The sequence below is a fragment of the Stegostoma tigrinum genome, chromosome 31, assembly GCF_030684315.1.
Source record: "Stegostoma tigrinum isolate sSteTig4 chromosome 31, sSteTig4.hap1, whole genome shotgun sequence".
In the NCBI taxonomy this organism is placed as follows: domain Eukaryota; kingdom Metazoa; phylum Chordata; class Chondrichthyes; order Orectolobiformes; family Stegostomatidae; genus Stegostoma; species Stegostoma tigrinum.
This window is the reverse complement of record NC_081384.1, coordinates 4442974-4467016: the sequence shown is the minus strand read 5'-3', so window position 1 is coordinate 4467016 and position 24043 is coordinate 4442974. Positions and strand designations below refer to the sequence as shown.

The 24043-nt window shown below is 42.6% G+C and overlaps 1 protein-coding gene across 2 annotated transcripts in view; it reads right to left on the bottom strand.

The window, feature by feature from the left end:
• The window catches only part of LOC125466390 (calcium-binding and coiled-coil domain-containing protein 2-like), a 55150-nt gene extending 33985 nt beyond the window's left edge, over window positions 1–21165 (bottom strand). For both annotated transcript variants that reach the window (XM_048560825.1, XM_048560826.2), the window contains exons 1-6: window positions 21040–21165; window positions 20876–20922; window positions 17646–17835; window positions 10018–10117; window positions 8640–8809; window positions 457–615 (exon numbers count right to left, since the gene is read on the bottom strand). In XM_048560825.1, the coding sequence (XP_048416782.1) occupies window positions 457–615; window positions 8640–8809; window positions 10018–10117; window positions 17646–17825 (609 nt within the window). In that variant the 5' untranslated portion in view covers window positions 17826–17835; window positions 20876–20922; window positions 21040–21165. The remainder of the gene's footprint in view (window positions 1–456; window positions 616–8639; window positions 8810–10017; window positions 10118–17645; window positions 17836–20875; window positions 20923–21039) is intronic.
• Between the last annotated feature and the right edge of the window lie 2878 nt (window positions 21166–24043).

Sequence of the window (24043 nt, the reverse complement as noted above, 5' to 3'; positions counted from 1 at the left end):
CTGGGTCCCAAGAGGATCACTAGAAGGCAGCAAGATTGAATTAAAATCAAAAAGCTCTTTCCGATTACTGATCTAAAAATATCCAGCGGTTTCATCTGTGACTGCCTCTAGCTACAACAAGGCCCATATTAACTAGTACCCAAAGGGACAATAATATAGAAATAACTAAAACTGTTTGGTTGTGCTGTATGATGGACTAGAATCTGGTAACAGCACGACAACTCTACTCACAAGCCTTGGTAAATGGGGTTCTGTTTAATCTTAAGGATATATAAAACTTTGCAGATTTATTTTGCAAAGCAAAGCTTTTAAGTTCAGATTTATAATTATTTCAAATTTACTTGCTGGTCTTTGAGCAACTTGGACTATTTCACAGAAATAATTCTGATGCAGGAGGCCCAAATGACAATGCCCAAGATCATTAACTACACAGCAATTAGGAGAGCTTTAATGTACCTTATTCATCTCCAATGCTCTAAATTGTTCTTCTTTGTCTTGTTGTGCCTGTGTTTCAAACTCTTTGATCTTTTCTTTCAGGGCTGTGTTTTCCTCCATGAGTTTCACATTGCTCGCCTTCAAATCATCCTTCTCTCTTTCTGTTTCTTCAAGTTTGTCCTATTGCAGAAGTATTTCAGAAAATCAGAAAAGCATGAGACGTATTTGGGAATGTTGGGTTCATTGCAAAATTTTCAGGAATATCATCGCCACCTTAAAATCTTAGGTACTAAAAAGGTAAAATAAAAACCCTGGTGGCTCTTAACTGGCTATGCATTAAATATTTTGGAGTAATCGGTATCTGGAGAAGTTTTTATCAGGAAACAAGTTTTTATAATGTCATAAAACCAAGGCCCAAGCAATGCCATATGCAGCTCCTGAAACTGCATTCAGATTTCACACCACCTCTTCTGATGGAACTGACAATTGATTTATGGTTTAAAGGATACCACCAACCAACAAGTGCCTCATGCCTCACCCGGGCAATTTTGGTCAGTTGCTAGAGGCCAACAGTATAAAACAAAGAGTACCAGTCTAAACAGTGTGCAGAAGCAGAGAGGCCAGTGTGTAATATACCCAAGTTATTAACGGCAGTAAGATATAGAGAGAGAACTGTTAATAAAGCATACAGTATTCTAGGCTTCATAAATAGAGGCACAAAGTACAAGAGCAGAGAGGTTCTAATAAACTGCCAAAAGACACCAGTTTGATCTCAGCTAAAATATTGTGTATGGTTCTGGATGCCACATTGTAGGAAGGATGTGAACACATTAGAAAGAGTGCAAAAGAGGTTTATGAGAATGGCTCCAGTGATGAGAAACTTCAGTTATGAAGGCAATTAAAAGAAGTTGGAACTGTTTCCGTTGGATAATGAAAGTGAAAAGATCGGATGGAAATTTTCAAACTCATAAAGGGGTCTGGCCACAGTGGATAGGGAAAAATGGATTCAGAATCAGAGGGCACTGGTATAAAACAAGAGCAGAAATTGCTGAAGAAACTCAGCAGGTCTGGCAGCATCTTTGGGAGAAAGCAGAGCTAATGTTTCGGGTCCAGTTGCTGCCAGATATGCTGAGTTTCTCCAGCAATTTCTGTCTTTGTTTCAGATCTCCAGCATCTGCAGTTCTTTGTTTCATTGAAGGCTTTTATAGATGGGTTTACATAGTTATTCAAACCGATACTCCAGCAGTCATGATATAATCACTGGAAGCTACCTGAATGATAATGTAAAGACAATAACTAGAAAATAGGTTAGCCCAGGTGTGAGGGACTGAAGTATAATATTCACTGTACACAAGGCAACAGTAAATTCCCATCATGTAATGGTGTTACTAATTTCTTGTTGTGACACATTCCCATCCAATGTCCTGACAGCCACTCTCAGAATACTGCAGTGATGGGACTTCTGCCGAATTAGGAACTGCTCACATAGCGACCTACCAAATTCCATCATTCCACCAAGACTAGGTGCCAGCTGGATGCCCAGTTGCTTCCTCACAGCAAATGTGAGATGCACAGGAGCAACCATTCCATTTTAAAAAGAATCTTCCTGCCTGCTCTACGGTAATGGAAGTTTCCTAATGACATTCCAGCATTCCTCAGATTCGTTTTACCTGAGAGAAAAAGTGATGGTGCGCCAGCATGAGCATTCACAGCAAGATCTAGGAATGGAGACTAAGAAACATATGGGATTAGCCATCATGCTGAAAATCATAGATAAAGGGAATGCAGGCTGCAAGACTCTTTTACGAGCATCACTGATTCAAAACATTTGCACCTTTGACTCCCGACTGATAAAAGTGCAGTCTTAACAGTCACACCAAGAAGCCCTGCAGTCTAATCTAACTTCCAGCAAACGTCGAAAAATAATCCCCCAGCTCTTAAAACAACCAGTCTACAAAACGTCAGCAATGTGACTGGGAGGGTTCCGAAGGGATGCATTGTACAAATTCCGACTTGAGGACCAGGTGACTTTAATTACTGCAATAAATTTAAACTGCTCAATCTCCAGTAATGTCACAGTTCATGGACATTGAAATTATTCAGTGCTGCCAAAGCTAACTGCTGATCCCAATTAGTTTACTAAGCCACACTCTGAAAATCAGAAGCTCCTCCAGTAGGAATGAAAGTAAAGCCTGCTCAGGTTTTTGAAAACAATGTCTTGTCTCTCCCCTAGCTGGTCATTCCAGTTGTCATGACCCTGCTGAGCTTCAACTACTCCCTGTTAAAACATCAAAGCAAATTATTGCAGATGCTGGAAATCAGAAGTGACAGCATAAAACGTTGGAAATCCTCAGTAGGTTTTGCAGCATCTGTAGGGAGTGAAACTGTTGATGTTTCAGTTTGAAAGTCTTTCAGCAGAACTGGGGGAAAACAGTTAGTCAGAGAAGTCTTGAAGCTAGGACTTAGGGTTAGGAAGAAGGGAGAAGAAATAAATGGAAGATCTGTGACAGAGTGAAATGCAAGTGGAAAAAATACAAGGATAGATAAAAATGAAAGAGATGGTCAATGGTGCCAGCTGTAGCTCAGTTAGGAGAGATATTGCCCGAGAGTTGAAAAACTGTGAGATCAAGTCCTATTCCAGCATTTAAATGCAAAAATCAACTGTTTTGTTTTATAAAACTCAGGAAGAGATATGGCGTCTGTCAGATAAGACCCTTTCGGAGCCCTCTGCCATGGATTCTCCACATCCATGTCCATGTTTGGAAAAAAAGCAAGAGAGTTCTCCTCATTGTCCTGCATCCCTCAGCCAACAGATGATGAGGTTATTATCACACTGCCATTTAAGGGAGTTCACCCAGTACAAAGTGACAGCAATTTTTCCTATATTAATAAAGTGAGAAAAACATTTCAGTAATTGCAAAGTGTTTTGAGAAGTCAGTAATCTTGAAGGCTGCTATAAAAAGTTTATAATTCATTAAACAAAAATGAGAAATAAAGAAAATGTTAAAAATTTGACTAGATGCATCATAAATGAGAACTACCACAAGATGTCAGCTTAAAAAAGGGGGAGGGGGTTGGTTGTTATTGGAAATTGTAGAAACTCAACAACAGGCCTAGATATGGGTGCTGTTGAGCCTATGTTGAATTTCAATGGAACAGTGTAGGAGGTTAAGGATGGGATCAGATTGGAACGAGATGGAGAACTAAATCCACTACTACAAGTTCTTCAAGTGCTGAAGAGATCATGAACTGATTTTCAAAAGCGATGGGTGACATTAGGTGAAGAGCTGAGAGGTGGCATATGGAGTTTAATGCGGACAAGTGTGAGGTGAAGCACTTTGGTAGGAGTAAGTGGAATGCAAAGTACTGGGCTAATGGTAAGATTCTTGGTAGTGTAGATGAGCAGAGAGATCTCAGTGTCCATGTACACAGATCCTTGAAAGTTGCCACCCAGGTTGACAGGGCTGTTAAGAAGGCATATAGTGTTTTAGCTTTTATTAATAGAGGGATCGAGTTCCGGAACCATGAGGTTATGCTGCAGCTGTACAAAACTCTGGTGCGGCCGCACTTGGAGTACTGCGTACAGTTCTGGTCACCGCATTATAAGGAGGATGTGGAAGCTTTGGAAAGGGTGCAGAGGAGATTTACTAGGATGTTGCCTGGTATGGAGGGAAGGTCTTACAAGGAAAGGCTGAGGGACTTGAGGCTGTTTTCGTTGGAGGGAAGAAGGTTGAGAGGTGACTTAATTGAAATAAAATAATCAGAGGGTTAGATAGGGTGGATAGGGAGAGCCTTTTTCCTAGGATGGTGACGGCGAGCACGAGGGGGCATAAATTCAAGTTGAGGGGTGAAAGATATAGGACAGATGTCAGAGGTAGTTTCTTTACTCAGAGAGCAGTAAGGGAACGGAACACTTTGCCTGTAACAGTAGTAGATTCGCCAACTTTAGGTACATTTAAGTCGTCATTGGATGAGCATATGGACATACATGGAAGAGTGTAGGTTGGATGGGCTTCAGATCGGTATGACAGGTCGGCACAACATCAAAGGCCGAAGGGCATGTACTGTGCTGTAATGTTCTATGTTCTAAGATAGAAACTGCAGCAACCACCACCAGGATCTGCCTACACCCTGTAACTATCAATGGCACAATTCTGAAAGCTGTCGATAGAGTTGTAGAGTCAAAGGGCATGGAAACAGACCTTTTGGCAGGTGAAACTCTCTTGGATGCAGAATCTCCAGATTTATTTTTCTTCTATTCATTTGTGAGATGACAGGATCCCTGCCTGGGCCAGCATTTTTTGTACTTCCCTAGTTGCCCTTAAGAAGGTAGGGGTGAGCTGCCTTATTGAACAGCTGCAGTCCTCCTGTTGACCCACAATGCTGTTAGGGAAGGAATTCCAGGATTTCAAGCCAGCGACAGTGAAGTAACAGTGATATGTTTCCAAGCCAGGGAGGTGAGTGCCTTGGAGGGGAACACCACCACCTCCAAGTTTACATGTATCTGCTGCCCTTGTCCTTCTGGATGGAAGTAGTCATGGGTTTGGAAGGTGCTGCCGAAGGATCTTTGGTGAATTTCTGCAGTGCATCTTGTAGATAGTACACATTGCTGCTACTGAATGTTGGTGGTGGGGGGATCAGATGCTTGTGAATGTAGTGTCAATCAAGTGGACTGCTTTGTCCTGGATGGTGTCAAGCTTCTCGAGTCTTATTAGGGCTGTACTCATCCAGGCAAGTAGGGAATATTCCATCACACTCCTGACTTGTGCCTTGTAGATGGTGGACAGGGGGCTTTGAGGAGTCAGGAGGTGAATTACTCACCGCAGTATTCATAGTTTCTGCTCTTGTAGCCACTGTTTGTGGTGAGTCCGGTTGAGTTTCTGGTCAGTAATAACATCCAGGATGTTGACAGTGGGGGGTTCAGTCATGGTACCACCATTGAATGTCAAGAGATGGTGGTTGGATTGTCTCTTATTGGTGATGGTCATAGTCTGGCATTTGTGTGGCACGCATGTCATTTGCCACTAGTCAGCCCAAGCCTAGATATTGTCCAGATCTTGTTGCATTGGAACATGGGCTATTGGAGGAGTCTTGAATGGCGCTGACCATTGTGCAATCATCGGCGATCATTCCCACTTCTGACCTTATGATAGAGAGAAGGTCATTGATGAAGCAGCCAAGGATGGTTGGGCCGAGGGCACTACCCCGAGGAACTCCTGCAGAGATAGCCTGGAATGGAGATGATTGATCTTCAACAACCATGACATCTTCCTACTTATCAGGTGTGACCCCAACCATCTTCGGCTGCTTCATCAATGACCTTCTCTGTATCATTAGTTCAGAAGTGGGGATGATTGCCGATGATTGCACAATGGTCAGCACCATTCATGACTCCTCTGACAGCCCAGGTTCCAACGCAACAAGATCTGGACAATATCCAGACTTGGGCTGAAGAGTGGCAAGTGACATGCGCGCCACACAAGTGCCAGGCTATGACCAGCACGAATAACAGACAATCCAATCACCATCCCTTGACATTCAATGGCATTACTATGCCTGAATCCCCCACTGTCAACATCCTGGGTGTTATCACTGACCAGAAACTCAACTGGCTTCACCACATAACCACAGTGGCTACAAGAGAAGGCCAGAAACTATGTCTCCAATACCCACTGATTCCAATTTTGCCAGGGCTCCTTGATGCCACTCTCAGTCGAGTACAGCCTTGATGTCAAGGGCTGTCACTCTCACCTCACCTCTGGAAGTCAGCTCTTTTGTCCATGTTCGAACCAATGCTGTAAAGAAGTCAGGAGCTGAGTGGCCCTGGCGGAACCCAAACTGGGCATCACTCAGCAGGTTATTTCTGAGCAGGTGCTGCTTGATAGCACTGTTGATGACACCTTTCATCACATTATTGTTGATTGAGAGTAGATCGATGGGGTGGTAATTGGCTAGGTTGGATTTGACATACTTGGGTAATTTTCCACATTGTCAGGTAGATACCAGTGCTGTAACCGTACTGGAGCAGCTTAGCTAGGGGATTGGCAAGTTCTGGAGCACAAATCTTCAGTACTATTGCCAGAATGTTGTCAGGGCCTGTAGCCTTTCCAGTATAGAGTGTCTCCAACCATTTCTTGATATCATGTAGAGTGAAATGAATCGGTTGAAGACTAGTATCTGTAATGCTGGGGATCACTGGAAGAGGCCGAGATGGATCATCTACTTGGCACTTCCAGCAAGTACGTCCTTTCGGACCCGACCAGCTCAAACAGTGATACTGCTGCCAAGCCACTCTTGATGGTGAACATCGAAACCCCACACCCACAGTACGTTTAGTGCTCTTGCCACCCTCAGTGCTTCCTCTAAGTGTTGCTCAACATTGAGGAGTAACAATTCAGCAGCTGAGGGAGGACGGTATGTGGTAATCTGCAGATTTCCTTGTTCACGATTAACCTCGAGACTTAATGGGGTACAGAGTTAACGTTGAGGACTCCTGCAGCAACACCCTCCCAACTGTGTACCACTGTGCCGCCACGTCTGATGGGTCTGTGAGACAGGAGAGACAGGACATATCCAGGGATGGTGATGGTGGTGTCTGGGACATTGTCTGTAAAGTCTGATTCTGTGAGAATCACTATATCAGGCTGTTGCTTAATTAATCCGTGAGACAGCTCTCCCAACTTTGGCACTAGTCGCAGATGTTAGCAAGGACTTTGTATGATCAACAGGGCTGATCCTGCCATTATCTTTTCCAGTGCCATGGTTGATACCAGGTGATCCGTTCAGTTTCATTTCTTTGAGGCATTGTAGCAACTGGTACAACTCGGTGACTTGCTCAGCCATTTCACATGGCAATTGAGAGTCAAACACATTGCTGTGGGTCTGGAGTCACATACAGGCCAGACCAGGTGAGGGTGGCAGATTTCCTTCCCTGAACCAGATGTGTTTTTCCTAAAAATCGGCAATGATTTCACAGTGATCTGTAGATTCTTAATTGCAGACTGTTAAAATTTAATGAATTTAAATTCCACCATCTGCCATGGTGGGATTCGAACCTGCGTCCCCAGATCATTAGCTGGGCTTCTGGATTAATACTCTAGCAATAGGCCATTGCCTACCCATAAATGTCTGAATTGACAGTGAATGGCAAATAAAATTTCCAGAGCGTGATCTGCATTTGCCCATTTAGCAAGAGATGATGAATGAACAGAGGTATCAGACTTACTATGTACAAAGTTACAGTAACGTCTATCTTTTTATATGTATAGACACATCATACCAACTTCAGTCATCCTAAGCAGATATTCGTGAAACGCACTGGGAACATCATGGATATCCAATGTGAATTCAAAGTGGTCAGGTCTGAGGTACTTTGAAGATCAGAAAAGTCAGAAATTGAAGCACTCATCATCATAGTCCAGCTCAGATAAAATACTGTATATCTAGCTTGTATGGCTGGGGAGATCATAAACCTAGACACTGTCGGTTAGGACAAGATTAACAATCACGGTTTCTCGAAGATGAACATCCGGCAATGTCATTTTCCACCATAGATTGGGAGAAAAGTACAGGTTGGAACTTACCTGGGGACCAATGTCAAGTAGCTACATGGTTTTCTTTGAAGAATCCAGGTAGCTAGGGACAGAAAGCAAGCTAGAAAGACCAGGCAGTCTCAAAAGAACTAGTCAATCCATCCTTGCCCATACTGTGAATAGCTAGATACATCTGCAATGAGGCTCCACAGACACATTAGAATGCACATATTAGATGATCCTGCACTTCCAAGAAACAGTGAAAGTAAAGGAAAAAAATCAATGAAGATAATGCCAACCAAGAACTGACACTGATCTTGAGGAGAAAATTTTTAGAAGAGATGATTGAAAGACTTGGTATGAAAGAGAGTGAGGTAATGGGACATAAGGTTAAGAGTTCCAGTGCTTACAACCTTGACATTTGTAGGCACAGTTAAGGGCAGACCAACAGAAATTGGGAATGCACAAGCAGCCAAAAGTGGAGCAGTCTCGAGTTCTTGGAGGGTTCTAAGCCGGGATTGCAAAATTAGACTTCAAAAATAATTTGATGATTTTACCTTTTAAGGGGTCAAATCATTTACACCAAGTGGAGCATCTCCTTACATTAATCCCATTCACATGTATTAAGCTTCAAAACTAGATGGTGTGTGTACCATCATAAAGGGGACTCACTTGGGTAGTGATGATGAGCATTTCTTGGCTGAAATCATTGTCCAGATGGTCAGACAAGCTAGAATGAGCCGGTTTGAATCCAAAAGGTGTACTGGCCCCACGAATTTCCCCCTTCTGAGTAACGTAGCAAAACTGGTAAAAGTCATTATAGTCTTTCGGAAGGTAGTAAGCTAGAAGAGAAGGAGAATATAGTCAGGCTCATGCATGTTAAGGAGAAGTAGACAATTCAGCCCCTTAAGCCTGCCCCATCGTTTGATACAATTAAGAAATGTAGTTTATATTCTTCACTAACAATGAATTAAAATCTTTTTCAAAACAGACAAGAACCCAAACACCATATCTTCTCGATTCTTCAAACTACTATAACAGAAGTATCAACCCCAGTTCTTTTTTTCGTAACTCCATACAAAATTTTACAATCAGTCAAGATCACGTTCTAAATCAACTCTTATTCAAACTACTTACATTTTGACTGGTTTGTCTCCAATAAGAGATGCCTACAAAGAAATTCTTCAAAGTTGAAGGAGCAGGAATAGGCAATTCAGTCCCTCAAGCCTGCTCTTCCATTTAACATAATCATGGCTGAACTCGTCACAGCCTCAAATCCATTTTTCTGCCCCACACCCCTTTATCACATTACTAATTAAAAATCTGTCCATCTCCTCCTAAAATTTATTCAATGTACCAGCATCTACTGCTGGGGTAGAGAAGCCCACACCTTCACAACTCTTTGAAATAAATTATCTTTTATCTCAGTTTTAAATCTGTCATCCTTCAGCCTAAATCTCTGACTTCTCATTCTAGATTTCCCCACAAAGGAAAATATTCAGTCTGTCTATTTTGTTAATTCTCTATAATCATCTTATATACCTCAATTACACCTCCTTTCATGATTAGATCTTTTCAATGCATCTCCTGGTAACTGATCCTCCCGCCAGGGAAACAGTTTTTCACGATTTCCCAGTTGCAGCAATTCCCACCAGTTCTTCAGGGTGGTGCAGTGACAGCGGCATCTTGCAAGTTTTGTGCAATTGTGTTTCATAAATGCGGCCAGTTAGTTGTTTGGTTCAACTTGCAGGCCAATCCTACGGGGCCAACGTGAGTGATCAAATGGTCTTAGGCAACTGCCTTCCATTGTGAGCAGGAGGATGAGAAACCTTGTGAAAGAACACTTTTGTTTTCCGTAAGTCTAAGTATTTCTCCAGACACCGTGGCTCAAATTTATTGTCAAATAATGTGACCTTAAATCCCATTGCAGACTGTTTGGAATCGTAGATTTGTTTCAAAGAATCTGAAACTTAGCGTTCATTATATTGGAAGACTGCAAGGTTTTAGAAACTCACAAATTTGTTGAAGTTCTTTGTCCAAAGAAAGTTACCTTCAAACATCACTTGCTGCTGTCGCTCTACCTGGTTGTCTTCTTTTGGGAGGGGAGCCCAAACAAAAGTGTGATAATCACGAGCAGTACTCCAACCAACCTTGAATAAAAGAACTACATTGCTAAAATATTCCCACTGCAAACAGCTGTCAAAATGCATTCAGGTAACAAAAATAAGAATAGCAGAAGCAATTTATTTCCGTATAGTTTATCACCTTGTCAGGAAATTCAGCAGTTGAAGAGGTGAGAGGAACGAAACAACAGTTGGAGAGGGGGTAATCCCCCCTTGCCAAAACAGATTACCTGGTGATTTCCACATTGTGGGACTTCACGATGTGCAAATTAACTGCTGTGATTTCCATTTTGTAATAGCAATGACATTTCGAAAGTACATGACAACTAATAAGACAGTTAGGGCCACAGTTTAAAATCTCATTGGAAAGATGGCGCTGTTGACCATACTGCATATGCTTAACATAGCTTGAATATGCACCCAGGGTAAATTCTTGATGGATACACTGACATGACAGCAAAATGTAAATGAAATCCTAAAACCCCTGTAGAAGTTAAAGAATTTCTGACAAATCAATCAGATAATAGAAAATAACCAAGGTGAGGTTGAGTTTTCTTTAGAGTAGGTAACTAAGTTTTTTGCAATTTCAGAGGAGCAGGAAAGCTGACGTTTTGGGTTGAAATGTCAGCTTTCCTGCTCCTCTGATGCTGCCTGGCCTGCTGTGTTCCTCCAGCTCCACACTTATCTCAGACTCCAGCATCGGCAGTTCTTACTATCTGAGTTTTTTTGCAAGACTTCTTCCCCAATCTTTAAACACGTCCAACACAACAACAGAAGTATGTGGATAAAGACTGTTTCAAAGAGAATCACGCTGGACTCAAAATGCTAACTATTTCTGTCCCCACAAATACTGCCAGACTGCCGAGTTCTCCAGCGCTTTGTGTTTTTATCTCATATTTCCTGAGTCAGCTTTTACCTTTTGAAAACGCTGATTTGCAAAAACAATCCAAAGTTTGGGAAGTGTGACAAGTTGGGAGAAATCATTGGTTCATTCAAAATGCCCACTATCCTCCTTTTTAAAATATAAAATTGGCCTTGATCAATTTTGTGTTTCTTACATTTATTTAGGTTCAAGGCTTGCTTTGAGCAGTGGGAACTCAAATGGTTTTTCTTCATTGTGGGTCAAAAGACTCAAACAGTTGGAACATTCTTATTCTTATACTCATTGGAATTTAGAAGAATGGGGAGGGATCTTATAGAAACATAAAATTATGAAGGGAACAGATAAGACAGAAGCAGGGAGATTGCTTCCACTGGCAGGTGAAACTAAAACTAGGGGACATCACCCCAAAATAAAGCACAGCAGATTTAGGACTGTGTTGAGGAAGAACTTCTTCACCCAAAGGGTTGTAAATCTGTGGAATTCCCTGCCCAGTGGAGCAGTTGACGCAACCTCGTTGAATGTCTTTAAGGCAAAAATTGATAGATTTTTGAATAGTAAAGGAATTTAGGGGTATGGTGAGTGGGTGGACAAGTGTAGCTGACTCCACGAAAAGATCAGCCACGGTCTTATTGAATAGCAGAGCGGGCTTGACGGGCGAAATGACCTACTTCTGCTCCGATGTTGCCACACAAACTTGATGACGGTGTTCAATAGATTGAGCTTATCCAACGTATCTGGCTACCTAAATCATCAGCCAGATCCTCTGGTTTCCAGGCAATCGGAAACATAAAGGTACACAATGGGACCTCTCAAAAGGCACCTATGCAATGGCCACATGGGAATTGCCCAGGCAGTTTAAACTTTTAATTGGCAATTACTGTGCATTCAAATCCCTCCAACAATGTCTACAGCGGTGAGTTATAGAGTCAGCGAATTCTGAGGGTTCCAATTCATTTGTTTCGATAGTTGCCCAAGGATTGTTGGGCAATAATAAACATTTAACTCTTGTGTAACACCCCCCTCACTACCTGACTGTACAGCAACACTCCCTTGTATAACCCAACAATCTCTTGGCTACCCCCTTAATCCAAACCAACTCACCTTATTTATCCACCTGCCAGACCATCTTTTCACCAATTACTTTACAATTTTAATTTCTTTCCATAATGCCTCAAGGAGTCTTTGGGCATTTGCACAGTGTGCACTTACTGGACTATGGGAACCAGTAATGGAAAATGAGAGGAATCCTCCACACTCTTGTGTGTATAGATTCCTGCATTTGGTAAGTTTCGTGGGATCCTTCATTAGATATCAGAAAATTGGAAGCAAGAAACTATGAAATATTTTTACAGAGATAGTAGGAACTGCCGATGCTAGAGAATCTGAGATAACATGGTGTAGAGCTGGATGAACACAACAGGCCAAGCAGCATCAGAAAATTTCCTGAAGAAGGATCTAGACCTGAAATGTCAGCTTTCCTGATGCTGCTTGGCCTTCTGTGTTCATCCAGCTCTACACCTTGTTATCTATACAATATTTTGCCTGGTTTGCTCTGGAATTGGGGATTCTGACCCATATTAGAACGTTTGGGCCTCAATGACAGCACTGAAAATGCAGAATCAACTAATTCAACAGAAAATTTAATATCACGCTAAGGCATGATGAGCTGATATCAACAAGGGCCAAAACAGGGATTGTTCAGCTGAGATGAAAGAAACAAGTGGGATTTGTATCTTCAGTGGACAATGACTCCTCTTGAGAAGGGCACAGTTGACAGGACTGAGGCTGGCCATCAAGACCCCGCAGGTAACAGAGCCTGTTAACACACCCTAACCTCATGCTAACATGAACACTACTTACTCTTGTGAAATGCTGGGGTTCAGCCAGTGCCCGTGGAATGATACGTCAAAAAGAATCAATAGTCTCAGAGATGCTTTACTTATTGTAAAGCAGTAATTAACTCAAGTAGTATCGAGAAGTTAGACCAAAAGACACAGGAGTGGAAGTAAGGCCATTCGGCCCATCGAGTCCACTCTGCCATTTAATCATAGCTGATGGGCATTTCAACGTCACTCCTCTGCAATCTCTCCGTAGCCCTTAATTCCTTGCGAGATCAAGAATTTATCATCTCTGCCTTAAAGACACTTAATGTCCCGGCCTCCACTGCACTCTGTGGCAATGAATTCCACAGGCCCACCACACTCTGGTTGAAGAAATGTCTCCTCATTTCCGTTCTAAATTGGCTCCCACTAATTCTAAGGCTGTGCCCACGGATCCTCGTCTCCCCACCTAACGGAAACAACTTCCCAGCATCCACCCTTTCTAAGCCATGCATTATCTTGTAAGAACTTAATTTAAAGGCTGTCACTTTAGAAGGTGGTGAAAAAGCAGTCAGGTTAAGGAACATGGAAGCATGGGAGGACTGGATGACATTTATTTTAATGCAAGGAATCTTGCAATTAAGACAGATAAGTTGAGAGTGTTAATTAATGCATAGAGATGTGATATCATAGCTATCAGAGAGACACAGTTGAGGGAGGGACAGGACTGGCAGCCAGGACAACCTGATCTTCAGGTGAGATGGGGTGGGGGTGGCAAATGAAGTGTTGTCTTGCAATATTGTTCAAAGAGCCATTTACTGCAGTAAGGAGGCATGGTATCTTAGAAAATCCCTCAACTGGGGCCATATGAGTAGAACTTTAAATCAAAAAAGGAACAATCACCTTGCTGGGGATACATTATAAATCCCAAAAGAGTCAGGGAGAATGGTAGACTGGTTAGTAAAGTTAGATCACATGGGATCCAGGGAGAGCTAGCCAACTGGACACAAAATTGGCTTGACGGTAGGAGACATAAGATGGTGGTAGGGATTGTTTCTCAGACTGGAGGCCTGTGACCAGCGGTGTTCCATAGGGATCAGTGCTGGGTCCTCTACTGTTTGTCATTTACATAAATGATTTGGATGAGAATACAGGAAGCTTGGTTTGTAAGTTTGCAGATGACAGCAAAATTACTGGTACAGTGGACTGTGAAGAAGATGACCTCAGACTACAATGGGATTTTGATCCATTGGGCCAATGGGCAGAGGGGTGGCAGATGGAGGTTCATTTAAATAAATGTGAGGTGTTGCATTTTGTTAAGGCAAATCAGGGCAGAACTAATATAGTTAATTGTAGGGACCTGGGGAGCGTTGTCGAACAGAGAGACTTAGGGGTTCAGGTACATAGTTCCTTCTAAGTGGAGTCGCAGGTGGACAGACTTTGACACACTTGCCTTCAATGGTCAGACCACAGAGTATAGGAGTTGGAATGTCATATTGCAGCTGTACAGGACATTGGTGAGGCTGATTTTGGAGTACTGTGTACAATTCTGGTCACCCTTCTATAAGAAGGATATTGTTAAATTGGAAAGGGTGAAGTAAAGATTTACAGGAATGTTATCTGGTCTGGAGGGTTCAAGATACAACGAGAGGCTGGAACCTTATCTCCCTGGAGCACAGGAGGTTAATGGTTGAGCTTATGGAGGTTTATAAAATCATGGGGAGCACAGATAACATAAATAGCAAAGATCTTTTCCCTAGGTAGAGGTGTTCAAAACTAGGGGGAATAATTTTAAGGTGACAGGGGAAAGATTTAGAAGGGACATGATGGGCAACTTTTTCACACAGAGGGTGGTTTGTACATGGCATGAACTGCCGAAGGAAATGGTAGATGCAGCTACAGTTACAACATTTAAAAGACATTTGGCCGAGTACATGAATAGAAAAGGTTGAGGGATATGGGCAAAATGCAGGCGAATGGGACTAGTTTAGTTTTTTGAAACTTGGTTGATATGGATGAGTTGGATGGAGGTCTGTTTCCATGTTGTATGACTCCATGCCTCTATAAGAGGGTAATAACAGGGGATTTCAAACTTCTCAGCATTAACTGGGATACAGAAAGAGTGAAAGACTTAGAGGGGCCAGAATTGTTAAAACGTGTCCAGGAGAGCTTTTTAAGCCAGCAAGTAGAAAATCCTATAAGAGAGAGGGCAGTACTAGACCTGATTTTAGGGAATGAAGGCAGGCAAGTGAGTGATGTGGTGTTGGGGGAGCATTTTGGTGATAGTGACTGTAATTCAGTCAGATTTAAGTTAATTATGAATTAGGACAAAGATCAATCACATATAAAGACTTGGAACTGGGGGGAAAAGTCTGATTTTAACAAAGACAGAACTGACCAATGTGAATAGAGATTAGCTGCTTAAAGGAAGCTCTACACCAGGGCGGAGAGATATTCAAAAAAGGTAATAGTAAAAGTGCAGGCTGGCATGTTGTGGTAAAGATGAAGGATGGGACCAACAAGTGCAGAGAACACTGAATATCAAGAGTTGTACACAACTGGATAAGTGAAAAAGAAGCCTTTGGTAGATACCAAAAGCTCAAAACAACTGATGCTACAGAAGAGTATGGAAAGTGCACAAGGTTGCTGAAAAAAGAAATCAGAAGAGTGAAGAGGGGACATGAAAAACACTGGTGGGTAACATTGAGAAAATCCAAACGCATTTCTAACTATATTGGGGGCAAGAGAATAACCAGGGAAAGAGTAAGGCCCAAAATGGCAATCTGTGTGTGGAGCCAGACTCACAGCTGAGCTTTTAAATGAGTACTTTCTTAATACAGAAAGATGATGTAGAGGTAGAAATCAAGGAGGGAGAATTGTGATACAATTAAACAAATTAGCATTGACAGGGATGAGGTTATTAGCTGTTTTATCAGTCTTAAAAGTGGATAAATCCCCAGGCCAGGATGAAATGTATCCAAGGCTGTGTGAGAGGCAACAGCAGACATTGCCTGTAGTCTGAAATTAATTTCAAATCCCCTTTGGCCACAGGAGGAGTGTCAGAGGACCAGAGGGCAGCTAACACGGTCCCAGGAAACTACAGGCCAGTAAGTCTAACATCTGTAGTAGAAAACTATTGGACAAAATTCTGAGGAACAGAATTAGTCAAGGATAGTAGCAATGGTTTTGTAAAGGGGAGATCATCTCTAACTAATTGGACTGAATTTTGAGGATGTGTAGATGAGGGCAGTCCAGTTGGTATAGCTTACATGGACTTTTGTAAAGTTTCCGACAAGGTCTCAAATGGCAGACTGGTTAAGAAATGAAGAGGCCATGGATTCAGGGCAATTTGATGAATTGAATCCAAAACTTTGCTTCTTTCCACTAAGCCAGTTAACAGCCAAAGGGTGTTTTTATCACTGATGCCTGTGTCCAATAGTATAGCACGGACTTCAATGCAGAATCTTCATTGTTTATTATGTACATTAATGATATAGACATGAATGCAGCAGGTATGGTCAATACATTTGATGACATAAAAATTGGTGATGTGGTAAATAGCCAGGAGGAAAGCCTCAGACTACAGAACGATATTGGAGGGACTGGCCAGATGGGCTGAACAGTAACAACTTAATTCAATAGTGAAAATTGAGAGGTAGTGCATTTTGGCAGGACTAACAAGGCAAGGGAGCCTGCAATGAATGGTAGGATCCTAGGATGTATAAAAAGAACAGAGAGAATGTCTTGGCGTGAATGTCCATCGATCCTTCAAAGAGGCAGGACAGGTAGATAAGGTGATTAAAATGGCTATGGGATACTTGCCTTTATTAGTCAAGACACTGCCTACAAGAGTGAGGATGTTATGGTGGACCTGTATGCGGCATTAGTTACATCACAGCTGGGAGTAGTGTGCAGTTCTGGTCACTGTACTACAGGAAGATTGTGACTGTGCTGCAGAAGGTACAAAAAGGATTCTCCAGCATGTGCCCTGGACTGGAGCAATTCAGTTATGAAGAGAGGCTAGATAGGCAGGGGTTATTTTCCTTACAGCAGAAAGGCTGAGGGTGCATCTGATTGAGGTGTACAAAATTCTGAGGAGCAGAGACAGGGTAATTAAGGGGAAACATTTTCCTTTAGTACAGCAGTCAATATTCAGCAAGCACAACTTTAAAGTAAGAAGCAAGATGCCTAGAAGGCATTTGAAAAAAGAATCTTTCAGCCAGAAGGTTGTTGCTATCTGGAACTTGCAGTCTGAAAAGGGTAGTTGAGGTAGGACTCCTCAAGACATGTTAAAACTATTTAGATGAGCACTGGAAACACAACAGCAGACGAGGCTAAAGGCCAAGTGCTGGAAAATGTAATAAATAGGTAGATGTTTGATATGAGCCGAAGGGCCTCTTTTCATGCTAATAAGAACACCCTAAATTATTAGTAATGATTGGAAAATCTAAAGAATATGGGGGAGAATAAATATAAAACAAATTATATCATACACAACTACATCTTGCCACTCAGTGGTAGCACTCTCACCTTGGAGTCAGAAGATTATGGGTTCACATGGACTCAAATCCAAATTCTGGCTGACACTCTAGCATAGTAGATAGCAAGAACTGCAGATGCTGGAGTCAGAGATAACAAAGCGTGGAGCTGGAAGAACACAGCAGGCCAAGCAGCAGGGGAAAAGGAAAGCTGACATTTTGGTTGGGACTTGTCCCTTTTTCTGAAAAAGCATCCCGACCCGAAACGTCAGCTGTTTCCCTGATACTGCCTGGCCTGCTGCGTCCCTCCAGCTCCACACTTTGTTAACTCTAGCACAGTACTAGATATGCCACACTTCAGATATCAGACTTACCTTGAAAATTCCAATCCAGTCTTTCTTATGGGCAACGATCCTGGGTGTCAGTGTGTAGTTGCATTTCACAGGAACATCTGTCATGTACACCTTTTCCACATTGACGAAGATAACCTGGGCGAAGGTGCTGGAATACAGCAACGAGATGTCGGTTTGTTCTTTCCCTTGATTTTCATTCATGGTGGCCAGCCTGACGGAATATAGAAAATGTGTTTACCAAATATTTGTGCCTATTGTGTCAGATTAGTAGGAATATTCTGCAGAGAAATGGGGACACTACAATAACTTGAGGAAAGGTCTTAAAACTGGTTCCATACAACATTCTGACGTAATATTGATATTTTCTAGTCAACCTGTTCAGTTGGGACTTGAACACTACCACTGCACCACAAGAGCTTTCTGACATAATACACTGAAAACCAGCCAATGCCTACTACCTGGACCTCGGTGCTTCTGTTCAGTTTTTCACAGGCTTGAGGATAGTTGTGAACTAACCCAGAACTACTGGGTCATCCATAATATAAAGTATTAATTATGGATACAATAACACGCACCTCCAAAATTACACAGAAATTTTTCATTCAACAATGACTTGCATTTTAATAGCAGCACTGATGTGGTAAAACATGCCAAGATGCTTCAGAGGAAGCCGTTAAAGAAAATTTAACACCAAGCTATATAAAGAAATAATACACCAGATTATCAAAGAAATAGGATTTAAAGATCATTTATAAAGATCACGTTTATCTCAAGAGGGTTGGAATATAAAAGCAGCGATGTGCTTCTAAGTCTTTATAAAGCTTTAGTTAGGCCCCATTTAGAATACTGTGTCCAATTTTGGGCCCCACACCTCAGGAAGGACATACTAGCCCTGGCATATGTCCAGCGGAGATTCACACAGATGATCCCTGGAATGGTAGGTTTAACGTATGATTAACGGCTAAGGATCCTAGGATTGTACTCATTAGAGTTTAGAAGGTTGAGGGGAGATCTAATAGAAACTTACAAGATAATATATGGCTTAGAGGGGGTTGGATGCTAGGAAGTTGTTTCCGTTAGGCAGGGAGACTAGGACCTGTGGGCACAGCCTTAAAGTTAGAGGGGGTAAATTTAAAACTGAAATGAGACGACACTTCTTCAGCCAGAGAGTGGTGGGCTTGTGGAATTCATTGCCACGGAGTGCAGTGGAGGCGGGGACGTTGGATGCCTTCAAGGCAGAGATCAACAAATTCTTGATCTCAGAAGGAATCAAGGGCTATGGGGAGTGTGCACGGAAGTGGAGTTGAAATGCCCAGCCATGATTTAAATGGCGGAGTGGACTTGATGGGCTGAATGGCCTTACTTCCACTCCTATGTCTTATGGTCTTATGATCTTGAAAGGAGGTGGCAGAAGTAGAAAGCTTTAAGGATAGAACTCCAGAGCTTAGGCAATAAGCAATGAAGAGACCTGCAATGAAGGAAATGCAGTACAATGTAAACTGAGAAATTGCAAGTGCACAGAATTGTAGAAGTGAAGGATTATGGAGGCTGTTGGAAGGAGTTTACAGGGACAGGGGGAGAGCCATGGAGGGGTTTGAAAACACTGATGATGGTTGTAAAGTCAATACATTGTCAGACAGAGATGCAATGTATATTAACGTTCAAAGTAGAAGTGGTGATGAATTACATATAGAAACACAAAATAATCAGGGATAAAGAAATTCAGTTTGCACAGAAGGGAAGGGAAAGGAAGCCAAAAATCCAATTCCAGATCACCAGTGATCCTTGCCTGGAAGTGTACCTAGATGAGAAGAGGACAGGCTCAGGCAAATACTTGTTGAACACTCTGCTGTCACAAAAGACCATGGAAACCAGGGATTCGTCCATCCAGAAAACCAGCAGTCAATTAAAATTTTCAGGTCTGAGATTGACAGGCATTTTTTGGGTCAGGGTATCAAAGCGATTGGAACCAAGGCAGGCGAGTAGAGTTGAGGTACAGATCAGCCATGATCTGATACAATAATGAAATGGGATAAATAGCTTAATACTGACACAGAATGGATGGGATTTCATCATAATGAAAGTCATCCAGCTAGCCCTTCCAGCCTTCTTCATCATTCAACTCAATCAGGAATATTTTCCTGCTCCAGTCCACCTTCCTAAACTAGCCCTATACCCCTTAATACTCAAAATTCTGTGACGCTTTGTCTTGAATGTACTCACCACCAACATCAAACACAGCTAAGAACAGGCAACAGTCAGCAATGCCACATCCCATGAGTGAATAATAAAACAAAAATGAGCATCCACAGCTCTCTGGTATTGGGGGTTCATAAGATTTACAACCCTGTATATAAAAGGCAATTCTCTCCATCACAGTCCTAAATAGTCGACACATTCAGAATTCTTAGTCAGAAACATTCTGCAGCATAGTCAAGTCCCTTAGAATAGTGTTTCATTAAGGTCATTCCTCATTCTCTAAACCCCTGGTACTCAGATCGATCCACCCACCCTATCTCTCCTCACAGTCCAATCTCAAAATCCCAGTAAGAAAATAAAAACCAGATGCTGTAAGTCAGAAACAAAAACAGAAATTGCTGGGAAAGCTCAGCAGGTCTGGTAGCACCTGAAGAGAAATCAAGAGTTCATATTTCGGGTTGAGCGACTTTTCCAGCAATTTCCATTTTTGATCCCACTAACTAGTCTCGTCAGGTATAGTGGCCAATGGATAGGAAAGGTCTAGAAATATAATGGGCTAAACACAGCCAAACAGGAATTGTTCAGTTTAGGAAACCTGGTTGGCATGAACAAATTGGGGCGAAGGGCCTGTTTCCATGTTGTATAACTCTAACTCTAATATGGTACACACTTCCCTGCTGCAGCCTCACTAAGTGCCCTGAATGATTACACTTGTACGTTCAGATCCTTTCCAGCATAAGCTTAGGGCAAGGCAATTGACTAGGATACAAGGAAATGGCTGTTTAGCCATGGAACTGTATCCCAACAAACAGACAACGCTTTCAGAAGTTGAAAATTAAATTAAAACAGGACATTTTCAAGTCGATCAGCCTTTAATAACAAATTGGAATTCATCATTAGTCAGTGCTTCGTTTAAAATAAAACCCATTTATTACGTGGGCTCGAACAGACTTCAAACTTATGTTGACCTGCTTCTCAACATCATGATATACAAAGTTATCGTCGGTAACCACACAATGCAGAGAATAAAGTCTGTCTGAAGCAAAACTTACCGGAGCAAGGACTTCGGGACAGAGCTGACTGACACCAGGTTTAAAAACTGAAAGCAAAAGAGAGAATCTTTAACAAGCAACTACGCACTTACACATCGTAAAGTTTAACGAAAATTTTAAAAGTCAGGAGGAAACATTTTTTAATTTAAAAAATACAAACAAACTTTTCTGCCACGGGCCCAGGTTTTATTTATCTCCTGTGGCGGAAAAAAAACTGAAAAGGTTGTATTTTATGAGACGCCGATTCCGTCACAAACCAGCAGCTGGGGCGAAGTGACAGCCGCTGTCGCCCAGGTGCACGCCGGGAGCTGTAGTTTTACCCATCACAGCCTTCCCCCTTGTCACTGCGCATACTCGGAGTCGGTGAACTACAATTCCCGGGCGCCTACGCTCGTTGTTTCCATTTCTTGTTCTCTCGGTCTGAGTCAGAAAAAAATCCTCAGGAAGAGCTTGAACCGAAACTGAATGCAAAAAGGATGTCACCTCTCCTTTTTCCTAATTAGTTTCTTGCAAAATACGTTGAAACTTTTTAAAAAAAAATTCTGCAACAAAAATGTTTTGTGTTTTTTTAAACTAAAAAGAATTTTGGAACATGAGAAACAAGAACAGGAGTTCCCCATAATGCCTTGACTCATGAAGGAACCTGTCAATCTCAATCTCAGTCTCAGTTAATGTTCAACAATAGAGCGTCCAATGCCCTTTATGATAGAGAATTCCAAAGTTTCACAAATCTGAGTTGAAAATAACTTCTTCCCATTACAGTGCTAAATAATTGACCTCTTATTATAGAACATTAGAACATTACAGCACAGTACAGGCTCTTCGGCCCTTGATGTTGTGCCAACCTGTCATACCGATCTCAAGCCCATCTAACCTACACTATTCCATGTACGTCCAATGACGACTTAAATGTACCTAAAGTTGGCGAATCTACTACCGTTGCAGGCAAAGCGTTCCATTTCCTTACTACTCTCTGAGTAAAGAAACTACCTCTGACATCTGTCCTATATCTTTCACCCCTTAATTTAAAGTTATGCCCCCTCGTGCTCGCCGTCATCATTCTAGGAAAAAGGCTCTCCCTATCCACCCTATCTAACCCTCTGATTATTTTATATGTTTCAATTAAGTCACCTCTCAACCTTCTCTCTAATGAAAACAGCCTCAAGTCCCTCAGCCTTTCCTCGTAAGACCTTCCCTCCATACCAGGCAACATCCTAGTAAATCTCCTCTGCACCCTTTCCAAAGCTTCCACATCCTTCTTATAATGCGGTGACCAGAACTGTACGCAATACTCCAAGTGCGGCCGCACCAGAGTTTTGTACAGCTTCACCATAACCTCTTGGTTCTGGAACTCGATCCCTCTACTAATAAAAGCTAAAACACTGTATGCCTTCTTAACGGCCCTGTCAACCTGGGTGGCAACTTTCAAGGATCTGTGTACATGGACACCGAGATCTCTCTGCTCATCTACACTGCTAAGAATCTTACCATTAGCCCTGTACTTTGCCTTCCGGTTACTCCTACCAAAGTGCATCAACTCACAGTTGTCCGCATTAAACTCCATTTGCCACCTCTCAGCCCAGCTCTGCAGATTATTCTGAGATTGTATTCTTGCGTGATAACAAGGTGTAGAGCTGGATGGACACAGCAGGCCAAGCAGCATCAGAGGAGCAGGAAGGGTGACTCCTATTCTCTTTGATACAATTTTATTCTTGCATTATATGTTTCCCAGCTGAGAGAAACAAACCTCTCAACATATACTATGCCTTGCCTCGTCAGAATCATGTTTTTTTTTAATGAAATCTCTTAGTCGTCTAAACTTCAGAGATTATAGGCCCAATTTATTTAGTTTCTCATCAGATATCCTGTCATGCCAGGATGTGATTAATTTTGAATTCTAGCTTGAGATTTTTCAAGAAGTAACAAAAGATGATTGATTGAAGGGAGAGCAGCGGACGTTGTCTATGTGGAGATAATGGGAACTGCAGATGCTGGAGAATCCGAGATAACAAAGTGTGGAGCTGGATGAACACAGCAGGCTAAGCAGCATCTTAGAAGCACAAAAAAGATATTCTTCCATCCCCACCCTTGTCTGCTTTCTGGAGAGACCACTCTCTCCGTGACTCCCTTGTCCACTCCACACTCCCCTCCAACCCACCACACCCAGCACTTTTTTCGTGCAACCGCAGGAAGTGCTACACTCCCCCACCTCTCCCCTCACCCCCGTCCCAGGCCCCAAGAAGACTTTCCACATCAAGCAGATGTTCACATGCACATCTGCCAATGTGGCATACTGCATCTACTGTACCTGTTGTGGCTTCCTCTACATTGGGGAAACCAAGTGGAGGCTTGGGGGCCGCTTTGCAGAACACCTACGCTCGGTTTGCAATAAACAACTGCACCTCCCAGTCGCGAACCATTTCAACTCCCCCTCCCATTCCGCAGACGACATGTACATTCTGGGCCTCCTGCAGTGCCACAATGAGGCCACCCGGATGTTGCAGGAACAGCAACTCATATTCCACTTGGGAACCCTGCAGCCCAATGGCATCAATGTGGATTTCACAAGCTTCAAAATCTCCCCTCTCCCCACTGCATCCCAAAACCACCCCAGCTCGTCCCCGCCTCCCTAACCTGTTCTTCCTCTCACCTATTCCCTCCTCCCACCACAAGCTGCACCTCCATTTGCTACCTTCTAAACTCATCCAGCCCCCTTGACCTGTCCATCTTTCCTGGACTGACCGATCCCCTCCCTACCTCCCCACCTACACACACCTCTACGGGTCCATCCCCACCCCTTTAACTCGTCTGTCTCCTCACCACCTATCTTCCCCTCTATCCATCTTTGATCTGCCTATCCCCCCCTCCCTATTTATTTCAGAACCCTCTCCCCATCCCCCTTTTCTGATGAAGGGTCTAGGCCCGAAATGTCAGCTTTTGTGCTCCTAAGATGCTGCTTGGCCTGCTGTGTTCATCCAGCTCCACACTTTGTTGTCTATATGGACTTGACTAAGGCATTGGACGAAGTAGACTGGTTAACTAGAATACAGAGAACTAGCTATTTGTATACCAAGATAACACAGTTGGAGCTGGAGGAACACAGCAGGCCAGGCAGCATCAGAGGAGCAGGAAGACATTTTGGTTCATGACCCTTTAGGTCCTGACCTG